Raw genomic sequence first — 19,315 nt, 5'->3', positions numbered from 1 at the left:
CCTTGCTCATTCCCTTTGATTGACACACTTGGCCAAAGTATTTGTGTAGCTCCCGTTCCTTTAAAGATACATTTTTTAATTTGCTTGCAGTCTTTTATTTTTAAAACCATAGAAGGATAACAGTTAATTAGTCAGACCTGGAAGGAGCTTGACAGTGAGTCTGACAGTGGAACAAAAAGGTGAAGAGACAAATAATCCTTTCAGTCCTTATACCAAATCGGTTAACTTCTGAGAATTGTAATCTGCATGTTGGTTACTTTGACACTTCAAACAGGACGCCAAATCAATGAGACATGCTTATTGAGTGGATTTATAAGTCACCAGGCATAGACTGTGTTTTGGAACTTTCTGATAGGAAGATTACACCGTTATTAGTGTATTAAAATCAGTTTTAGCATTCAGTGCTTTGAAATGCCTTCTGCTTTCTGCTGATGCTTTTCGCAAATAGTGTTCAGACCCTACGCTTATCTACAAAGTGCTTATTTTACCCAATTTCTCCATCAAAAAACAATAATGAATGGAGCAATTTGCACATTATTATCGTGACAAAATACACTGATATGGCTCCAAACTAGATAAAAGACAAAACAACAATTGGTGAATTTGGCAGTTTAAACAGTCGATAAAAGCAAGGCAAAAGCTCAAAATAAAAGCAATCGCTCTTTTTAAACTGGTTCAAAAGATCCATTTGCCAGGGGGACGGTGCCCTTTGGGGGAAAAAAACAGTGTATATTTGTTTGTAAAGGAGTCAGTGTTTGGTGAGCATGTTCTGTATAAATTCAGTTTGTGAGTGTTTTAAAGAACAGGTAGTAGTGCAGAGTAGAGGCAAGCTGTTTTTCTCTTTGTAAAATGTGAGGCATTTGTTTAATTCCGATTCAATCAGGCATATCCCTGACAGAGTGAGTGTGAATAAGAGTCAGAGACAGAAAGAAAGGGAGGGGCACTGAGTGAGTAAAAGGGCAAATAAATGAAAAAGTAAAAGATATTGTATCGAACATGGTGAGTGTTTTGGGCTGAAAACAGACAGACAGGTCAGACTCTGAGCTCACACTATCTTCTGAAGAGAAATTGGAAGTTTTTCATAAGTGGTTTGGATTCCAGACATTGCCGCTCTATGGTTGACTTTAGAGGGAGAATAAGAATTACTGTTCAATTTCTGGTACAGCACACCAAACTACTAAATATCTTTGAACTATATTCATATGATAAAATGTTTTTTTCTGCCTGGAACTCCTATATTTCTAAAAGTTGTGGCCTTTTTTTATTTTTTTTTATTTCAAATGGTTGGAGAAGGAAAGTCGTGATCTGAAGCATTTTATCACCAAAATCTTTTCTGTCTAACCTTTCTTTCTTGGGATAATCTAACAGAGATTAAACCTTGCTTTTGAAGAGTGACCTGCGCTACTCTTTTGAAGAGGGTGGGATTTTCAGGTTGACCTTTAAGACTTTTGAAGAGCTATGTCCCAAGCTCAAACTTTAAGAGGCATATAAATGTTCCTAGATTTAAGATATAAAAGTGTGAAAATAAAAAAAAAATCATATTTTAGTGTCTTATTAAACTACATCCATCAAATATCACCTCTTTCTTTCTGACTTATCCAGGCATCTTGTGTGTTATCTCCTCATCCACGACTCTTTCATGCTGCTGTCACTGTTGATCCATCTCTTTCCCCTCCAATTCCCATCCTCCATGCACCCCTCTTCCTATATTAAAACCTCTATCACTGGCATTAACCAGTGCATTAGCTCAGATCTGCACTGCTGGCCATGGAGCTCTGTTAGGTCTTAGCTAGGTTTGGCTAGGAGATGCACATATTCACAGAAAAGCCCTTTCCAGTTAGTGAACTTCAGCAGCTGATTGTAATATTGTGCTGTAGTTTAAGAGCTGAAACCTTGATCCCAGTGCTTCAGTCAGACTTTACTTGAATCTCTTGCTGTTATAATTACTTGCATCCATATTCTACTACGGTCTCACGGTTCATTTACAGTATCTTTAACGCCAGAGGCAAGGATTGGACAGAATCATGTGCAGCCCAATGAGAGTAGGCAGGAGGGGTCAGTGAAAGTAGCAGGGCATAAAGAAGCCACAGAGAAAAAGAAGATGGGTGACATAAATGTACATGTAAACATGTAAAATCATACAGTTGGAAAAAAAGCTTTTCAAGACTTATGTCAAGAACTTAAGATTTTCTTAGTTTTTATGGAATTATTTACTAATGCAGGTTAAAAATGTGGATATTCAAATAGCACCTTGGAATGACTGAGACTGGGTCAGAAAGAGAGGGGAGACGAGTAACGGTGCCACCAGAGGCTCCCAATCAGTCAGACTTAATGAAAAGAAATGAGTGGGCAGTCCCAAGACCCCTCTGGACACGCAGGCAGCTGTCCAGTCTGCCTGTCTATAAATGGATCTGACAGAGCCAGCAGCTTGGCAAAGAAGAGCACTTGGACAAGAGTTTAACTAGGAAAAGTTTTAGAATTGCTGCAGGTGGTTAAGGGTCAACAGGGAGCAATACGCACTGCACATGTAGTCATGAGAGAGAGAGCAGTGCATCATATTTCATTATGAAGTATTATGTTCTGTAGACCCCGGAGGAAGCATTTTGTTAAGGTTGAGACTGTTTAATAATGGAGGTTTTACCTTTCGCTCAACATGGGTGCCTCTGTGCTTGTTCCAAAAGTGGAACAGAAGGTTTGATCATTTATGTCAAGGAGGTAATTACATTCATCTAGCATGAGCTCATCTGTTGTCTGTATTGCACATGGAAAGTGAAGAATGACATAGCAAAATGCCACATGTTTTGATTCATTGTAGTCAGAAAATATTATTAAAACAACTGGCCAGATAATAAACAGTTTACCATCTAAATGCTTTAAAGTAACATGAGATTTTTTTTATTTTTTTTTATGATGGATCTTTTAGGAACAAATATTTTTTGAATTCCATTACTGTAGCTCAGGCCGACATAGATGACCTCCTTAATTTTGTAAGGCCACTTCTCTTCCACATTGGAGGACAGAAATAATACTCCAAAAAAGAAGCACTTTACAGAGAGAAAGAGGTCAATTTTGTTTAAACTAACACGCTGAATAAACTGGCTGTTCATGGGCAGATGAAATAGTGAGCAAGTTAGAAAAGACACAACATTTTCAGCTTTGTGCAACAATAACATGACTACTAAATAGACGAAAAAGCTTTTAGCCTGGTGAAAACCTCCCGACAGCTTAAAAGCTCTGTTCTTTTGTTATCTGTATGTGCTTGTAAGGATTTTCTAAAGCAGACGCATTCTTCCCTGCGATTAAAGGGAGAATGCTGTATTTTCCCCCCAAAATTAATCTTTGTCTGAAGTTGATAACTTATGGTTCACGCTTTTCTTGAATATAAATTTATCTTTCTCTCTTTTGTCTCTCTCTGTACATGAAGCTTGACGTCTATCAAATATCATCTATTTGCCTGAAGCCCTAACTCTCTTCCTCAGTTTTCTGGTATTTTCCATATTCTCCAGTCAATTTTAAGTTCATTGTCTCAATATAACTACACATATACACAGGATACCTAGTTTAAGCTTAAGTTAAACTTTGTGTGCATGAATTGCACAGTAGCAGGCCCCTACTGTCTTGTCCGGGGTCTGTCAGTTCTGTCACTTCCACCCAGCTGCCATTGGCGTTTATGGCTTTCCAGGAGTTTATTTATGTAAACTCTACTGTATATATCTGTTACATGCCATCCGCTTGTCTGTGTTTGTCAATCAATCTGCCAATGCAACCACCGCGCTGCTTATCTGTCTTTTTTCAGCCAGTGTCCTGATCTGAACATCACCAGAGTATCTATCTCACTTTCTCTGTCTCCCGCTTGAAGTCCATCCAACTCACTATCTACAGTAGCACAGCCTTCCTTATGTGTCACTCAAAAGTTCTTTTATGTTTTAATGTTGATTCAGGCATACACACATACACACACACACACACACACACACACACACACACACAGTATATATACATATATATATGCACATTTTTCACATGTTCTTCCCTCAGCCATCCATTAAAGACAGTCTCTTCAGGATATGGCCTCGCACCTCCTCTCTGCTATCACTCCCCTGTCTCTCTCCTGTCAGTGTCTCTGGTCATAGGCTATTGTCATGCATATGGGACCTTAAGTGTGTGTGAGTGTGAGTGTGTGTGCGCGTGTGCGTGCGTGTGCATGCGTGTGTGTTGGATGCAGGGTAAATGTCAGCTCACCAAGGCCCAGCATTATCATGAAGCTTTGTGGGTTTTGTCTCTCTTTGGCTCTTTGGTGTGATGTTAGGCAGTATTGTATACATTACCACTATATGGTCATTGTCATTGGAAGCTTTCATACTCATCCCACTGTGTGGTTGCATGTATGTGTGTTTGCCCCCTTTACCTTTCATCGCCTGTCCTCTCTTTTAACCTCCTTCTCAGTGAAACAAAACACAGCCATCCTCAAAGTCACCTTCAATAACAAACACTTCTCAAACCACCACTTGCTTTAAGCATCACCCCCACAACCCATTCCTCCACAATACTCCAAGCCTCTAGTGCCAACCATTTGCAGAATGCTAATGCTAGTGCTGTGCCATTTAATACCATCAGCAGGGGCCAATGGCATTGGAGCAACACTGGTTGGTTAAGTGCCACTCTGTGTTTCCCCTGATTGCCCTGGCTTTGTGGAGCATTGCTATAACAACAAAGTATGTGGAACAGGTGCTTTTGTAAATGCGTACATGATTCTATTTTTAAAGGTAATCAGAAATCTGTCTCAATTACAGCTTTTAACAAGTGCAGGAAATGAGGATGCAAATAATAGAAATACCGAAAAAAAAAACATGGATTAAATCAACACCACTCTGAAACAGTGGCTGCACCTCTTGCTGATGTGGATATTGATGGGTAGATTTTGAAAGTACAACAAGATTTGCATGTTAATGATTATCCTATTAGTCATAAAATGGCCCGACCTGCTTCGCTGTATTGGAAAGGGATATTTCACTTCGCTACCATCCCACGGAAATCGTCTCATTTCACACCTTTTTTTGATCCAGACAATCGCAGCCTATAAGCTGGACAGTGTGGAGTGACAAGAGGCTTACATCTGTGGTTTAAATTAAATGGCAGTAATCACTGTCACACATGACGTTGTATACATCAGTGATATCTGTGACATTGTTAAGAGTTTTAAAGACCTTTGCCCTGTGTAAGGCTTGTAAAAGAAGGTGTTGTAAGCAGAACAGGTAAGCAGAAGCAGAAAACTGTGCCAAAACAGAGACGAGTACGAATCTGAAGGAAGGTTAGAGAAGCACAAACCCACAAAAAAGTTGTCTGTCCGTGAAGGCACCAAGGATTACATTCACAGCTGGAACAACCTATGATGTGGTGAAGTAAAAACCTGTGTTTGCACATAGCAATTAAAAACCCTACTGTTTGTACACAGCAGCTCTTAGAAATGTCCTGTCAGGATGTAAATACAGCTGGTGGGATAAGCAAGTGTTCATGTGCCTGCCATCAGCAAATGAGATTAACAAAGAGAAAGATATTCTTAAACTATTTGGAATATTATGTACAGTATGCTTCTGGCTAGTTTCAAGGTGAAGTTAACAACATAGTGACCATGGAAATAGTTACTGTTGAGTAGAAGATGCTGCAGTCAGGGGACACTAGAGAGCATGTGTTTGTGTTTTTGGGCTTTTATCCAATTTGCATTTCACAGTGCCAGAGTCAGGACGTTTTGGCTGGTGCTCACTTTTTCATGGAGCTGTATGATGGCTCAGGCTGGATTTAAGGGACAAGTAAGGTTTGGTTAAGGTTAAGGTATGTTCTAGTGCAGGAGTGATTACTCAATTAATTGATTTGATGATTGATAGAAAATGAATACATGGACTGTATACATGTAAATTATTTTTTGAGAACATAGCTTGAATATAAACAAACAAAAGAGAAACACAATAAATCCTTTGTAGTAACAATATCCCCACAGTTATAATTAAGTGCAAAGCAGTTTTGTATATATACAAAGTAAATGAACACATGGCAAATTGCTTTACATTGGACACAACACATTAATCCTTACCCTGAAAAAATCTAGTACAGGTCTTTTAAAACACACCTCCTTTATCTTCATTATAAAATCTCAGTCTCTACAGATATAGTGTTTGCCATTTCTCCCAACTACAATCGTCATACAGAGTCCAATTTCCACATTCACAAGATGATCTTTCTTTCGATCACGATTTCAAACAAAACAGCCATTTTTTCTTTTAACTAACTTTTGTTTGGAGTTAGTTGTCTCCAAGAAACACTATGAGGAGATCAGGTTCCCAGTGCTTCTCAAAAGCCTCTGAAAAACAATGAAAGATGCTAATCCAATACATGTAAAGTTTACTGCATGACCAAAAATAATGTGTTAAATTACTGATAATACACTTACATAGATTACAAACTGGAGAAACATGAGTAAAAGAGCTGTGTTACTTTTCCTTGGAGTAATAGAGTCTGTGTAACGCTACAAACTGTATAGGGGTATGTCTGATATAATTATATGACCGAACAATCATGTATGCTCTTTAAACATTCATCCCAGATATCATCTTTTAGTTCTACATTCAGATTGTCCGCCTACGCCTGTTTAAGTCATGCTGAGTTCTTTTATATAGGATCTGATTAAAAAAAAAAAAAAAAAAAAGAGAAAAAGAAAACCCTCCTGCGAGTAACAGGATCAAATTTATTTATTGCCTCCAGGGACTCATGCTCATCCAAAATTTGAAAATTGGGCATATGCTTCCTGACATAGTCTCGAATTTGTAAATATCTGAAAAAACTGCAGTGATATTATAAACTGTACCTGTGCAAATGAAGCAAAGTTCTCATTAATATATAGGTTGCCTATTTTACAGATACCTCTGTTTCAAAGTGGAAAAAACAATATCATTCAGGCCTTAAAAAATAGTTTTATCCGCTTTCAGATTTTTTAAGTACTGCCAACTACAAAGCTAATTTTCCCACATTTTACAGTTAAAAGATACATTAATTAAAGGTAAACTAATTGTTAGTTGTGACCCCAGTAAACTCTCACTGCAGTTATGATGGTCAGCATTAGAATTCGGAGATAGGGATTGCATTATGCATCAGTGATGGTCAAGAGTGTTAAGTGTGTCTACAGTCTCACCTTGAGCTCCTTTCAAGGCCCTCTGAGTTTTAGGAACAGAGTATAAAGAAACATAGATTTAAGGAAAAAAAAAGAATATAATGCTGGTTTTGTATGAGTGTGCGTCTGGAGTGAAGAGTCTATGGGTGAGGAGTCTGGAGTATGTGGGTTTACAGATGGGTCCTCACATGTTTAAGTGCTGTGGGCTTTTTTCTCTCTTAATGTCACTTCCATCAGTTGTGTCATGTGTGTGTTTGTGTGTGTTGCATGTCTGTGTATGTGTATGTCTGTCAGTATCTGAGCAGCTATTCAGCTTCTTCAAAAGATTTTAGTTGACATTTTCCACACAAACCACTATTAACCACAAAGTCACCCACGTTCAACATTCAGTCCTAATAAAATGTTTAGACTGCCACCCATGAAAAATACTCTGTTATTTCCCTGCCCTCTGAACATAGCAAATCCCATCAACAAAAAATCAAGACGTCTTATTCAAACCTGTTCAGTTTGTCCAGGTGTAGAAGTTGATTGATAGGGAGAGGAGGAATTCTGCCATTTCCAGCTATAAAGAGAAAAAAACAGGATGAGTCTTTGTAGCAGGGATGTAAGAAGAAAAGACGGTGCCTGTCAATGGGGGAATGGATGGAAAGTGATGAAAGAGAGGAAAACGGGGCAGAAAAAGGCTAAGGAGGGTCTGTCAGTGAGGAAGGGTTAATAGAAAACTGTAAGAGAGAGATACAGTAGGGATGACTGAATGATGGAAGGAATGTAGAGAGGATGAATGGAGAGAAGTGGAGAGGTTCTGTCAGCGGGAGGATTGAGGGAATGGCAGAAAGTATTGAAGGAAGAAAGGAGAAGAGAGGAGTAGGCACTGTCAATCAAAAAAATGTCAAATTTTAGTGTGTGTGTGTGTGTGTGTGTGTGTGTGTGTGTGTGTGTGTGTGTGTGTGTGTGTGTGTGTGTGTGTGTGTGTGTGTGTGTGTGTGTGTGTGTGTGTGTGTGTGTGTGTGTGTGTGTGTGTGTGTGTGTGTCTATCAGTAGTGGCAGGTGGTGAGCCCCACTGTGAGCCTTGGCCTGCCTGCTAACTCTAATCTGATAACAGAGCCACTCTATTCAGCAGCAATCTGGCCCTTCAACACATGCGCACACACACAACCATATATACACACACCCAGACAGTTGTATATTGTAATATCCATCCCTGTCATTAATATCATTTTTATAGAATACTAGCTACTACTGCTACACTGATTATAGCTTATGTGTGATTGCTACTCACTGTAAAATTGTACTAATACAAACACAATGTCCATATTTTTCTCTCTGCCATTTTTGTTCTGTAAATGACCGTTATCATTTAGATTGCTTTATATATTCATTTCATACCATTATTTTGCTATGGTAAGGTGAAAAAAACCATTGACATACGCATATGTGTGAGAATATTTTGTACTCATATATGGCGTGCACACACATACTAGCTCACATATTTTTGTCTCTTTACGTCTCTCTCTTTCCCTCCTTCCATCTGAGCTCTGCTTCACATCCATCATTTCCAAGGCGACCACCCTGCGAAGGCAGAGGCCACATAAAGATTAGCTGTTCTCTCTCATGTCCTTCTCCCCCTTCCTCCAACACTCATTCTTTCTCTCTCTCTTTCAAATCTATACAACACTCCATCAGCATCCAGCTGAACATCTCCTCCACGCTGCACACTTTCTCTGTTATATGTGATCAGTTTCCTGCTGTCTGCTTTGAGCTGCCATAAGTCTCACTTAATTTGGCTGCAGATAAGGTGTTGGGGTAAATTATGACAAAGGGACTTGCTAGGTGACGACTGAGGTGCTCTTTTACTCCGTGAATGGAACTGTCATTAACATCTTAATCATCATATTGTTAGATGTGGAAGCTGCTCAATCTGTCTGACATGAGTTCATTTGGTCTGCAGTTTATGTGTACAGGTATGTTAAGATTTGTGTTAAAGGAATGGCTTCCTTTTTGGTCATTTTTAAGGAATATTATTATTTCTCCTGCTTATCCAGAGTGAGACAATGTTATGTATGTGTGCAAAAATAATGATTAATGTAACTACATTAAGCAATATCACCATGACATTATGTTGATAGGAATGCAGGGATCCCTGAATATGCCACTGAAAAGTAAAATGTATTTGTGTTCACTACAGAAAAGAACAAGACAAGACATGTTAAATTAAATAAAAATACAATATCCCACATGATTGAAACATTTTTTATTCAAAAGTTACCAGTGGAAAGAGACAGGAAATGTATGGAGAGAGTGAGGGGGATGACCTGTATCAAAGGTCCTCACCTCGAGTCAGACTGGGGATTTAGAGGCATGTAGGAGGCCTGGGATGGTTCCTATTTAACTCTAAACTGATACTCCACCCAAAATCTGTTGAGTATCAAATACTTGCCCCCTGTAGTCTTTATAGCGTAACACTGCCTAATGATGTAATAGAAAGTATTTGTACCAATTCATTTTGAAGGTGCAAAGCGACCAATGTGGAAACTCCAACACTACAAGCGGACCAATGGTATAACTTCAGCACTCACTCAGCAACAGACATTCATATTTATGGGGCTGGTCCAACTGTTGTGGTCTAGCCAAAAATTCAGGGGATGACCAAAGTCATCAGCTCTCATCCTCTTGGTGAATGGCTGCACAATATTTCATGGTAATCCATCTAATAGTTGTCGAGATATTTCGGTCTGGTCAAAAGTGGTAGGCTGACAGACGGCCACCGAGGCTAAAAAGATTCATAAGTTGATGGATGGTAATAAAACAAATTGCACTGTAAAATACATATAAGTTTGCCACTTGATTAAACCTACTGAGAAATTTTGCCCTTTAATTATCTGCTCATCCTTTAAAACATGTTTATATCAAACTAATTATCAACTGAGTTTTCATCAAATCACATTAGTGGCTGATGTTGAATCAATGACTGTTTAGCTGATGATTTACAGCCTGAGTGACTGATTATTCTGTTTAGCAACTTAACTAACTAAACAACTATCTGACTAAATCAATAGTCCAGTCAGTCAGTGCACCTCACTACCCAAACAACCGACTGACTGACCAACATACAGACTGACTGAATGAGCAGTTTAGACCTGTCTTGTGCACATTACCAACCCACTAACTGAGTGACTAAGAGGCTTCCTCAACTGGCTGACTAATTGACTGTCTGGCTGTCTTACTGACTGTGTAATCAGTGGATGGCTGTGTGTTTATAAAGCAGCCATAGCCACGGCCACTCTGTGAGTGTCTGATTGACAGTCCTGCCTGGCAACTGTCTCCTTCCCTCCAGAGAGAGGGAGAGAACTGAGTGCTGTTAGCACTGAGCAGAGAAGACAGTTATTGATTTTCTACTTGTCTATTATTTTTGTTTTTCACAGAGAAAAGGCAAGTGAGCGAGTCTAGTGTGTTTGTGTGTATGTGCGTGAGTGAGCATCTTATTATATGTGGTGCAGATGTGTGTTTACATGTTGGGCTGCTGCCTGTATGTTGCCCATTAGCTTATGACCATGGGTGTGAGCATCCCCCCCACGAGTGTACACTGTTGCTCTATCTGGTATCTACTCCTCATATTGCTCTCTAATTGGATGGAAACTGACAAGTGGAAGAAAACATGTGTTTGTGTGTCTGTATTTGTGTGTGCGAGTCAGTGTTTTCGTGTGTTTCAAATCTAATCTCCACAGACACTTTTCCATCTCAGCAAGAGTCAGTGATAATGAAGTGCAGTTGCTGGTTCAACTTTGCACTTTTTGAACCAACAGGGTGTAAAAATGAGTTTCAACTAATGTCAATAGATTGAGAAAGCGAAAATAAGAGAGAACAGCAAATTACATTGTGGCTATTTTAGACCTCAAAATAAAATTACTGCTATATAATGACTGGATTTGACAAATAGTCTAAAATGACCAGAAATAGTACAAGATTATGATCTTCATCTGGGATTTATTGCAGAGCAAATGGATTAAACTGCATTAGCTTTAACTTGGTGTACCTTATAAACTGGCAACTGAGTGTAAGTCTTAAATTCAGTGTAGACCTAGAGCTAGAGTATTTGGCTGCCCTCCCTGCCCAAGGTGATGTGCATAAAAAGCTTTTCCTGTCTTTGAATTATCCAAGTGTGGATGGCGGCAGTCCAAATTTGGGCCTGGGGCACCAAATTGAACTGTGTGTACTGTGGGAGGTGCTAGGGGTCAGTTTGAAATTCAGGAACTACTTCATACACTATGCATGAGGCGTAATGTCCCATCACACTGCTGTATATGAGTGTGGCAGTACTAACACACACTGCCGCCACACACTCACACATGCAAGCATATACACATACAAACGTGCATAAACTCCCTGCACACACAAACAGAGCCACTTTCACACAAATAGCGCATTTTCATGCATGTACACAGACACACACTGTCCCCCTTTATATCTCAGGACGTGAGTGGAACAGCAAAGCGAAATCCTCTTGTCACATTTGCCGCTCATCTCCAATTCAGTGGCGCAGGCTGCGATGCCCTCGGATGCACTTGGCAAGTGAACAGCTAACCTGCCCGCCAGCATATCTGCCTGCCAGCCGAGCGCTGAGGTAGTTAGCATGCCAACTAGCCCACCCAGCAGCCACAAGCTAATGCTTCACTAACCCTAGGTTGCCCTGTGTCTCTTTCTGTGACTGTGTGTTTGTGTGTGTATTGACAAAGAGGTGTTTAGTTGTACCTTATAGTAGACTAGCTCTCTAAAACATCAGCACACAGAAACCATCCTTAATAATTTTATCTCATTTTAAAACCTTGCCAAGTCACTTCAGAAGTATTTTGATACACAAACATTAAATGTGCAAGGCTGCTCTACAGGAGCTATTTTTTTCTCTCCTTTTAATCTTATCCTAACGTAAGCTTTTATTTATTTGTTAACTTTCAAAGAAGAGTGAGCAAGTAGAAGGATTTTTTTTTTTTGTGAATTTATTGTGTTTTAGAATGAAATTCTGTCACCCAAAGTTAGAACCCAGTAAGAAACCAGTTGTCTGTTAAGTCCTCAGAACAATCTGCTGTGGTCACATGCCAGTGCATGTCATTGTGTTTTTGTTTTTGAGCCAGTGACAAGTAATGGTCTTACATTAACAGTCATGTCCTACATATTAACTATGATTTAACTTCTTTGTTAGCGCACAAGATTAGTGTCAGTATATTAATCATTTCTTCCAGCAATTGATATACAGAGAATGAGACAAGCCAGGAGACCAAGCAGTAAAAGGCTAGCATCACAGCAATGCTACCTTCTCATTCACGTAGCTGTACAGTGAGTTGTGTTAAATAATTAGATGGTTGATGAGATTAACCATTCTTTATCTGTTTGACCTTATTTTAGGTCTATGGTAGCAAATTCCTGAAGGAAACTGTCCAAAAATTGGTCTGAGCCTCATGCAGAGCCTTTCTTTGCTCTGACAGACACTTGATTTTTATCCAGTATAATATATGCAATACAACAAATGCAGTAGGACAACCTATAACATTGTCGATTGTCAATATTACAAACATGTAGAAGTAAAAAGTTAAATCACATTGTTACAGTGCAGTGTTTGTGTGACTAGAACAATAATGAAAGAGGGGTTCTGCAGATTGTAGATGATTGTCTGGCTGGATGAGGAGCTTCAATGAAACCAACTGCTCCAGTCAGTGCATTAAATACAAATACACACCCGACGCACACCACCTCAGCCCCCTCCAGTCCTCCCATATTTTGCATGGATTGATAAATTAAATAAGGTTCTTTCAACTCTTTACCTTCATCCTTCACAACTGCCACGTATGCAACAGTGCAGAGCACTGATAAGCAAGTATAAGGCAGTTACAAGCTCTTGGATTTTAAGTAATTGTAGTTTAAGTGCCTTGCTCAAAGGTTGTTTTTGGTAGACAAGTTTATTTGAATTTTATTTTGTTCTGTTGCAGTTGTTGCTGTTGCACAGCAATTTCACAAAAAAATCACTGTGGTCAGTTTATGAGTGTGGCCAAAATATCTCACGTGTTGGTCTATTCAACCAATAAACCACGTCAGACCTACACCGCAGTTACTGTGATTCATTGGATTAGAGCTTAACGTGTCTGTCTGTCTGTCTGTCTGTCTGTCTGTCTGTCTGTCTGTCTGTCTGTCTGTCTGTCTGTCTGTCTGTCTGTCTGTCTGTCTGTCTGTCTGTCTGTCTGTCTGTCTGTCTCTAAGCGGCAGTTGTATTAGCTACAGGCCAAACACTTCCAGGGGAGAGGGTTCAATGTGCCTTGGTGTGTATACATAATGTTTCTATGTCTTACACTACAGATAAATTAAAATGTTGTCCAGTTAGTTGATTAAGTGCAAGATGCTAGTCCCCATCAAAAACCTGGTCATTTCAAATTAAATTGGTTCCTGTTCTCAAAGGAAGTTCCTGACAAATGAGTCCTGTATCCAAGTGAGTGAGGATCATCTCCCAAAATCAGAGAAAGAGCCTCAAAGAAACTCAAACTCAAACCTGTGGCTTCAGGTTATTGGGGTTTGTAGAACTGGAGTTATCTGCTTTCAACCTTGGTTGCCTGTAGCATGTTTTTACTAAAAATAAAGCAGTCTCTCTCTGGGCATGTTGTAAGTTACATAATTGCAATTTAAGTCAGTAATATTAAACAGATATTAATTTTAATTATCTACTCCAGACATCTAATTCTACTAGGAGAACGATTTAGCTGGACAGCTAGCTACCTGTACAGTCAAGACAAGACACAAGACAGCATTGACTGTACTTTGCTGTCAGTAGTCTAGGTTAAGTTTCAGGAAAATAGGTTAAGTTCTTAGCTTTCTCAAAGTGATATTGAGATATTTAGAGGTGGTACTTTCTCTTTATTTTTGGCCATGTGCAGTGTGACTCCTTGGCTGCTGTGTTTTTGCATGAGAGACTGGATTTCACATGATACAGGCTGACTTTTGTGAGTTTCCTCTTGGGTTCTAGTAATGTAAATTTATAATTTGACACTTTCTCTTCTTTTCTACCCTTCCCTCTCCTTGTGTCTCTCCTTCCTTTTTCAGAGCTCGCCGACGAATCATGGCTGAGAAACCCAAAGGAAGCAGGAGCTGAAGAAGCAGAAGGCACATCAGATCCATCCATTTCTTGCCTCCTGTCCTTCTCCTATCCATCTGTCCATCCATTTATTTAGCCACCATCACTGAATAACCACCTCCTCTTTCGCACTCACCACCCTTCTTGGTTTTTGAGTGTATTATCTTGACTTGTCACTCCAGAATGTATGATGTGTTGATTTATTGTCAAGTTGCGCCGGCACACCCCTGCTGCTGCTGAAATAAATCCCAGTGATCTGGTGGTGATGAGACTGCAGGTTGTGTCTTTATGTGTGTGTCTTTATGTGTGTGTGTGTGTGTGTGTGTGTGTGTGTGTGTGTGTGTGTGTGTGTGTGTGTGTGTGTGTGTGTGTGTGTGTGTGTGTGTGTGTGTGTGTGTGTGTGTGTGTGTGTGTGTGTGTGTCTGTGTGTGTCTGTGTGTGTGTGTGTGTGTGTGTCTGTGTGTGTCTGTGTGTGTGTGTCTGTGTGTGTGTGTGTGTGTGTGTGTGTGTGTGTGTTGCAGTGGTGGATGACTGTCTCTTGTCACGGCACGCTAATAATGCTTCCACTACTGAAAATGGGGTCGTGTGCACCCTTCTGACAATGCTGTGCAGGCCCAGGGGCTTGATTGTGTGTCGTGCTCATGGTTTCATTAAGAGAGAGAGAGAGAAGGGAAAGGAAAGTGAAGGAAATGAGGGATAAATGAAGTGGACGACAGATGAATAGTGAAGTGTGCATGTATTAATATGTGTGTGTGTGTGTGTCTGTCTGTATAGTGAACCCGTGTACGAACCTACAGTCTATGGTATAATCATGTCGTCACGTAAAGGTGCTTGCGTGAATGCGTGCTTATGAGCAACACACTGGACAGGCCACATATTGTCCCTGCTAGCTGTGTTTCCATGGTGACAGCAGGGGTTGGTGCTACCAGCAAGGTGTGGAGGAGCCTTCCAGATAACCCTGAAGGTCAGCACACAGAGCTACAGCTCACAGCACTACTCTGTAGACACACACACACTCACACTTAACCCTCTCCCTGTGTGTGTGTGAGGGACTCAGTTAAGATGCATTTCCACTTATATATGGACATGGTTGGCCACCCTCGGAATGACAGAGGCTTGTTATCGCATAAACACACAGACACACATACATACACACATATTGCACACATACACACAATCACACAGCAGACACACTGAGAATATTAATGGCCTTATAATATGCCCACATACTTGTGCCTGGATATAAATCCACATCCACACAAGTGGCAGTCAATGTGAATGTAGTAGAGTGTATTTGTTAATGATAGCTGTGAGGAGTGATCTATTGATCACAGTTTCACTCCCACTTGCCACCATGGCATCGATCAGCACGTAACGTGCACAGTGCCATTGACCAATCCATACAATATATGCTCTATTATAGAAATCAAGTAAAGTGAAAGGCAGAGACCAATGAAAAGATAAAGAAATTGATTTAGAAGAGTGTGTGTCGGCCAGTCCAGTTTTGTGAGTCAGTGAACACCAGCAACTACAAACTCTGCTTCCTCACCAGGGATTAGGAAGCTCCAACCCAACAGACATGATGCACATATTACCTATATTAAAGCCAGAGCCATATTAGAGGTTTTAGCCAGTGACTCTCATATCCCTCCTCTCTCCGTGACATTTCTTTACAAATACCAGCCTCTATTCACTCTGTTATTGCCTTCTCCCATTCAACAATTCTCTGATTAAACAAGCTCCTGAAAAGCCCAGGCACCGCTATCTGCCATTTGGCTTTTATTAGAAACCCACCCCCTTTAATTAAATTGGCTGAATTACAGAAATATCAGGGATATTTCACCAATATATCGGATAAGAGAGCACAATGGGTGAAAAAACTGGAAGACTGGGCTTTATGAGATGTTTTGAACGTGGTTTGGTGACAAAATGAGATAAACACAATCTTGATGGAGGGGTGATGTTAGTTTTTTTTTGTTTTTTTTAAGGAAGCTGTGGTTTGTTCGATTTGAATGTGTCTTATCATAGAGCATGCGTCACAGCTGAAACTCTCAGTGCCTGTAATTCTTTTTTTTTTTTTTTTTTTTTACAGCATCTCTTAAGAACTTGATTTATTTTTCACTCCCTCCTTCTCCTCCAGCTCCATGTCAACCCCACACCTTCAGTGCCATGCCTTTCTTTTCCCACCTTATTACTGTGAAAGGCATGGGATTGAGGTTGCCATGGTAACTAGCCCAGCTTTGATTGGGGGAGACAGCTGCATGGAGCGAGGTTAGAAGATGGCTGCTCACGCCTTTCAATGCGCCACTATTGATTTCCAGTCCTTGACAATTACTGGGCCCAGTTGACTACAACGGCTTGCAGAAAATGCGCATAACGCAGAGCGTGTGTGTGTATGTGTGTGTGTGTGTTTTGTTGGAGGGGGTGTTTCCGTAATGCTCACTCTGCAGCCAACATACAGTAATTGTCTTGCTTTTTTTCCACCTGCTTAAGTACAGGTGTTTGTCTGAAAAGCGATTCCTTGAGTTGATGCCAGAGCTTTAACCTCACAGACATTCTGTAGCTTGAGCTGGAGACAAGTTTGACAATCATCCACAGAGCCTGATGTTATATGTTTTAGCAGCTCTGCACCGTCTCCTTTGTTCAGCTCTTGTCAGCTGTTCTTTCTCATTCAGCTGAAGGGGTGTCAGCAAATGAGAGGCAGCGTCAGACTTTGACAAACTGCTGCCCTTTGTAAAGACTTAATGGGGATCAATTCAAGTAAAGTTAGACACTTGTAGAATTCACATACAGTCAGATAAAGTAGTAAATGCAAACACACATGTCCCTGCTTCTTCCTCCAGTTCACCCACTGCTGGAGTCTTTTACCCTTTTGTCTGTCCTCCGCTGTTTCCCCTCTCCTCTTTTCTTCTCTCCTCCCTCAGCCAACTTGCCAATGTATGTGTGAGAAGTCGACAGTGAGCCTAATTGGAGTGTGTGGCTCCATCACTGACAGTCTCTGTTTCTGCACGCAGCACACACACTCATATGGAGCTCTCCAGCTAATTGAATAGTCTTTTATTAAACTGCGTTAATGTGAACTGGAACTGGCTGCTGGTGAATTGAATTAGACCCCCCACTACAGTCTCCAAACATACACATAAACACACCCAGCTCAGTGAAGCAGCAGGATGGATGGAGCCTCAGCATGGAGGAAAGAGGAAGAAGACGGGGAAACAGGAACTTGAGAGGTGAGTGTTTTTGAAGATTGGTTTAGAAGATGTGTTAAAGCGTGGAAGGTCTATTAGTTGCCCAATCGCAGCTTCACCAGTCAGTACAGATGTGTGCAACTTGGGGAACAAAACCTTTTTTTTTTTTTTTCAGCAATGTAGTCGCACTACACAGCAGTTTTTCTATGAGTGGGTCCCTTGTTTGTCTGCATCGTGCAAGCACACAAGGACGCACATGCATGCATGCACGCACGTGGGTGACGTGATTCACATTGCTATTAATGGTTTCACACTAGTCCACTGACCCACGGGTGATGACAGGCACTATGCACAGCACTTCACAGCAAGCCTCGGATGAATTCTCAGAGCTGATATCTACACACTTGGATAAATCAATCCAAAACAACTGACTTGGTTACAAAACACTAGTACTTGGGAAAATGTTTTTGTTTTATATGCTTGTGTGTGTTTGTGTTTGTGTGATTTCGGTGACCGACCCCTCAAGTTGTATACCAAGTGGCTGACACAGTTATCTTGTTGACTTCATCAGCACTTGGTCACATGTGGGTCAGTTGTTTGCCTTCCAGTCAACTCCGATCCACTTCTTTGCACACACAGTTCAAAAAAAGTCCCACATTGCCCCAGATTCCCCTCTCTCAATGCAGTGCTGTTTAATTTTCTGGCCATGCTCAGTGATGTCACCATATGTGTTTTGTCTTTGACAGCTGAAGGTACACTCTGAAAGAAAAGAAAACTGTTGATTCACTGCTCTCAGCTGACAAAAAAAAAAAACCTGGTGGATGTAAAAGAGACTGTGTAGCACAAATCAATTTCTTGTGTCTCTGTGCTCTGTTGAAGCTCCTGCTCTTTCACCCCGCAGGACAGATGCTAACATCTGCGCAACAAATATCAGTGTTTTTCCTGTTATAAGTATGAACATCTGCCACCAAACCACAAACTCGACCTGCTACATCTGCAGCCATTTTAAGTCTTAAAACATTTTTGCTTCGAGTTTTCTTTGATTATATGAAGTTGAAACAAGTCCTCGTCAGTTAATCCTTGATGTTAGCTGCACTGGGTATTCTGTTTCCATTTGACCCCCTGGGAGAGCCACTTTCTGTTTAATCCAGCATCCACACACAAAGACAGACGGAGAGAGAAAGAACACAAAGGGTGGTAGGACTTAAGAGAGATAACCAGAAGCAGCAGGGGACCTGACCCAAGTGTCTCGAGTGAAACTCGGGCTGTCACAGCACGTGACTTGAGGGTGGAGCAGTTCAAGAACCCTACACTGTCATAGCTGACACCGGAGGAGGAGAGGAGCCTTGGAAGAAAGGAAACAAAAAGAAAAACAGAAGGCTTTCCAAACCCAATACACCAGTGAGAGACAGAGAGTAAGGCAAGGGAACAAGGGAAAGAGGTCAAGGTTATCAAGGACAAAGTGTTTCATGCGGGAGCAGAGGGCAGACACAGAGAGACGGGGATTGGTGAAGTTAGGAAGGTGGAGAAAAAAGAAGTAGTAGGAGAGATAGTCCACAGAGGCCTGTAGAGGCAGCTTAGAGACGATAGCTCCCTCCTTTCTGCTTTATTATATTACACTGGTGGATAAAAAGAATCTGACATCCTCTAAAGTCATTACAGCCCAGTAAGACTGGCTCAGAGGGCAACGCAGCTCCTTAACCCCTCTCAGCACACGCCTGGATGTGTGTGCATCTCTCAGAGGGTGACTGAATGAGAGAAAGTGTGTGCACGTGTGAACCACTGCGCAGGGCCTGTTTGCGTGTGCGTGTGTATGCGTGCACACGCATTCGCCAAACCAAAGTGGCA

The 19,315-nt window shown here is 40.8% G+C and overlaps 1 protein-coding gene across 3 annotated transcripts in view; it reads left to right on the top strand.

Moving 5' to 3' along the window:
• The window catches only part of LOC130187031 (MICOS complex subunit mic25a-like), a 53,085-nt gene extending 38,535 nt beyond the window's left edge, over positions 1-14,550 (top strand). For all 3 annotated transcript variants that reach the window (XM_056404458.1, XM_056404467.1, XM_056404474.1), the window contains one exon: positions 14,249-14,550. In XM_056404458.1, the coding sequence (XP_056260433.1) occupies positions 14,249-14,272 (24 nt within the window). In that variant the 3' untranslated portion in view covers positions 14,273-14,550. The remainder of the gene's footprint in view (positions 1-14,248) is intronic.
• Positions 14,551-19,315: the final 4,765 nt, after the last annotated feature.

This window comes from Seriola aureovittata, chromosome 2, assembly GCF_021018895.1.
Source record: "Seriola aureovittata isolate HTS-2021-v1 ecotype China chromosome 2, ASM2101889v1, whole genome shotgun sequence".
Taxonomy (NCBI): Eukaryota; Metazoa; Chordata; class Actinopteri; order Carangiformes; family Carangidae; genus Seriola; species Seriola aureovittata.
The sequence above is the reverse complement of the archived record's forward strand: the minus strand, read 5'-3'. Positions and strand labels throughout refer to the sequence as shown.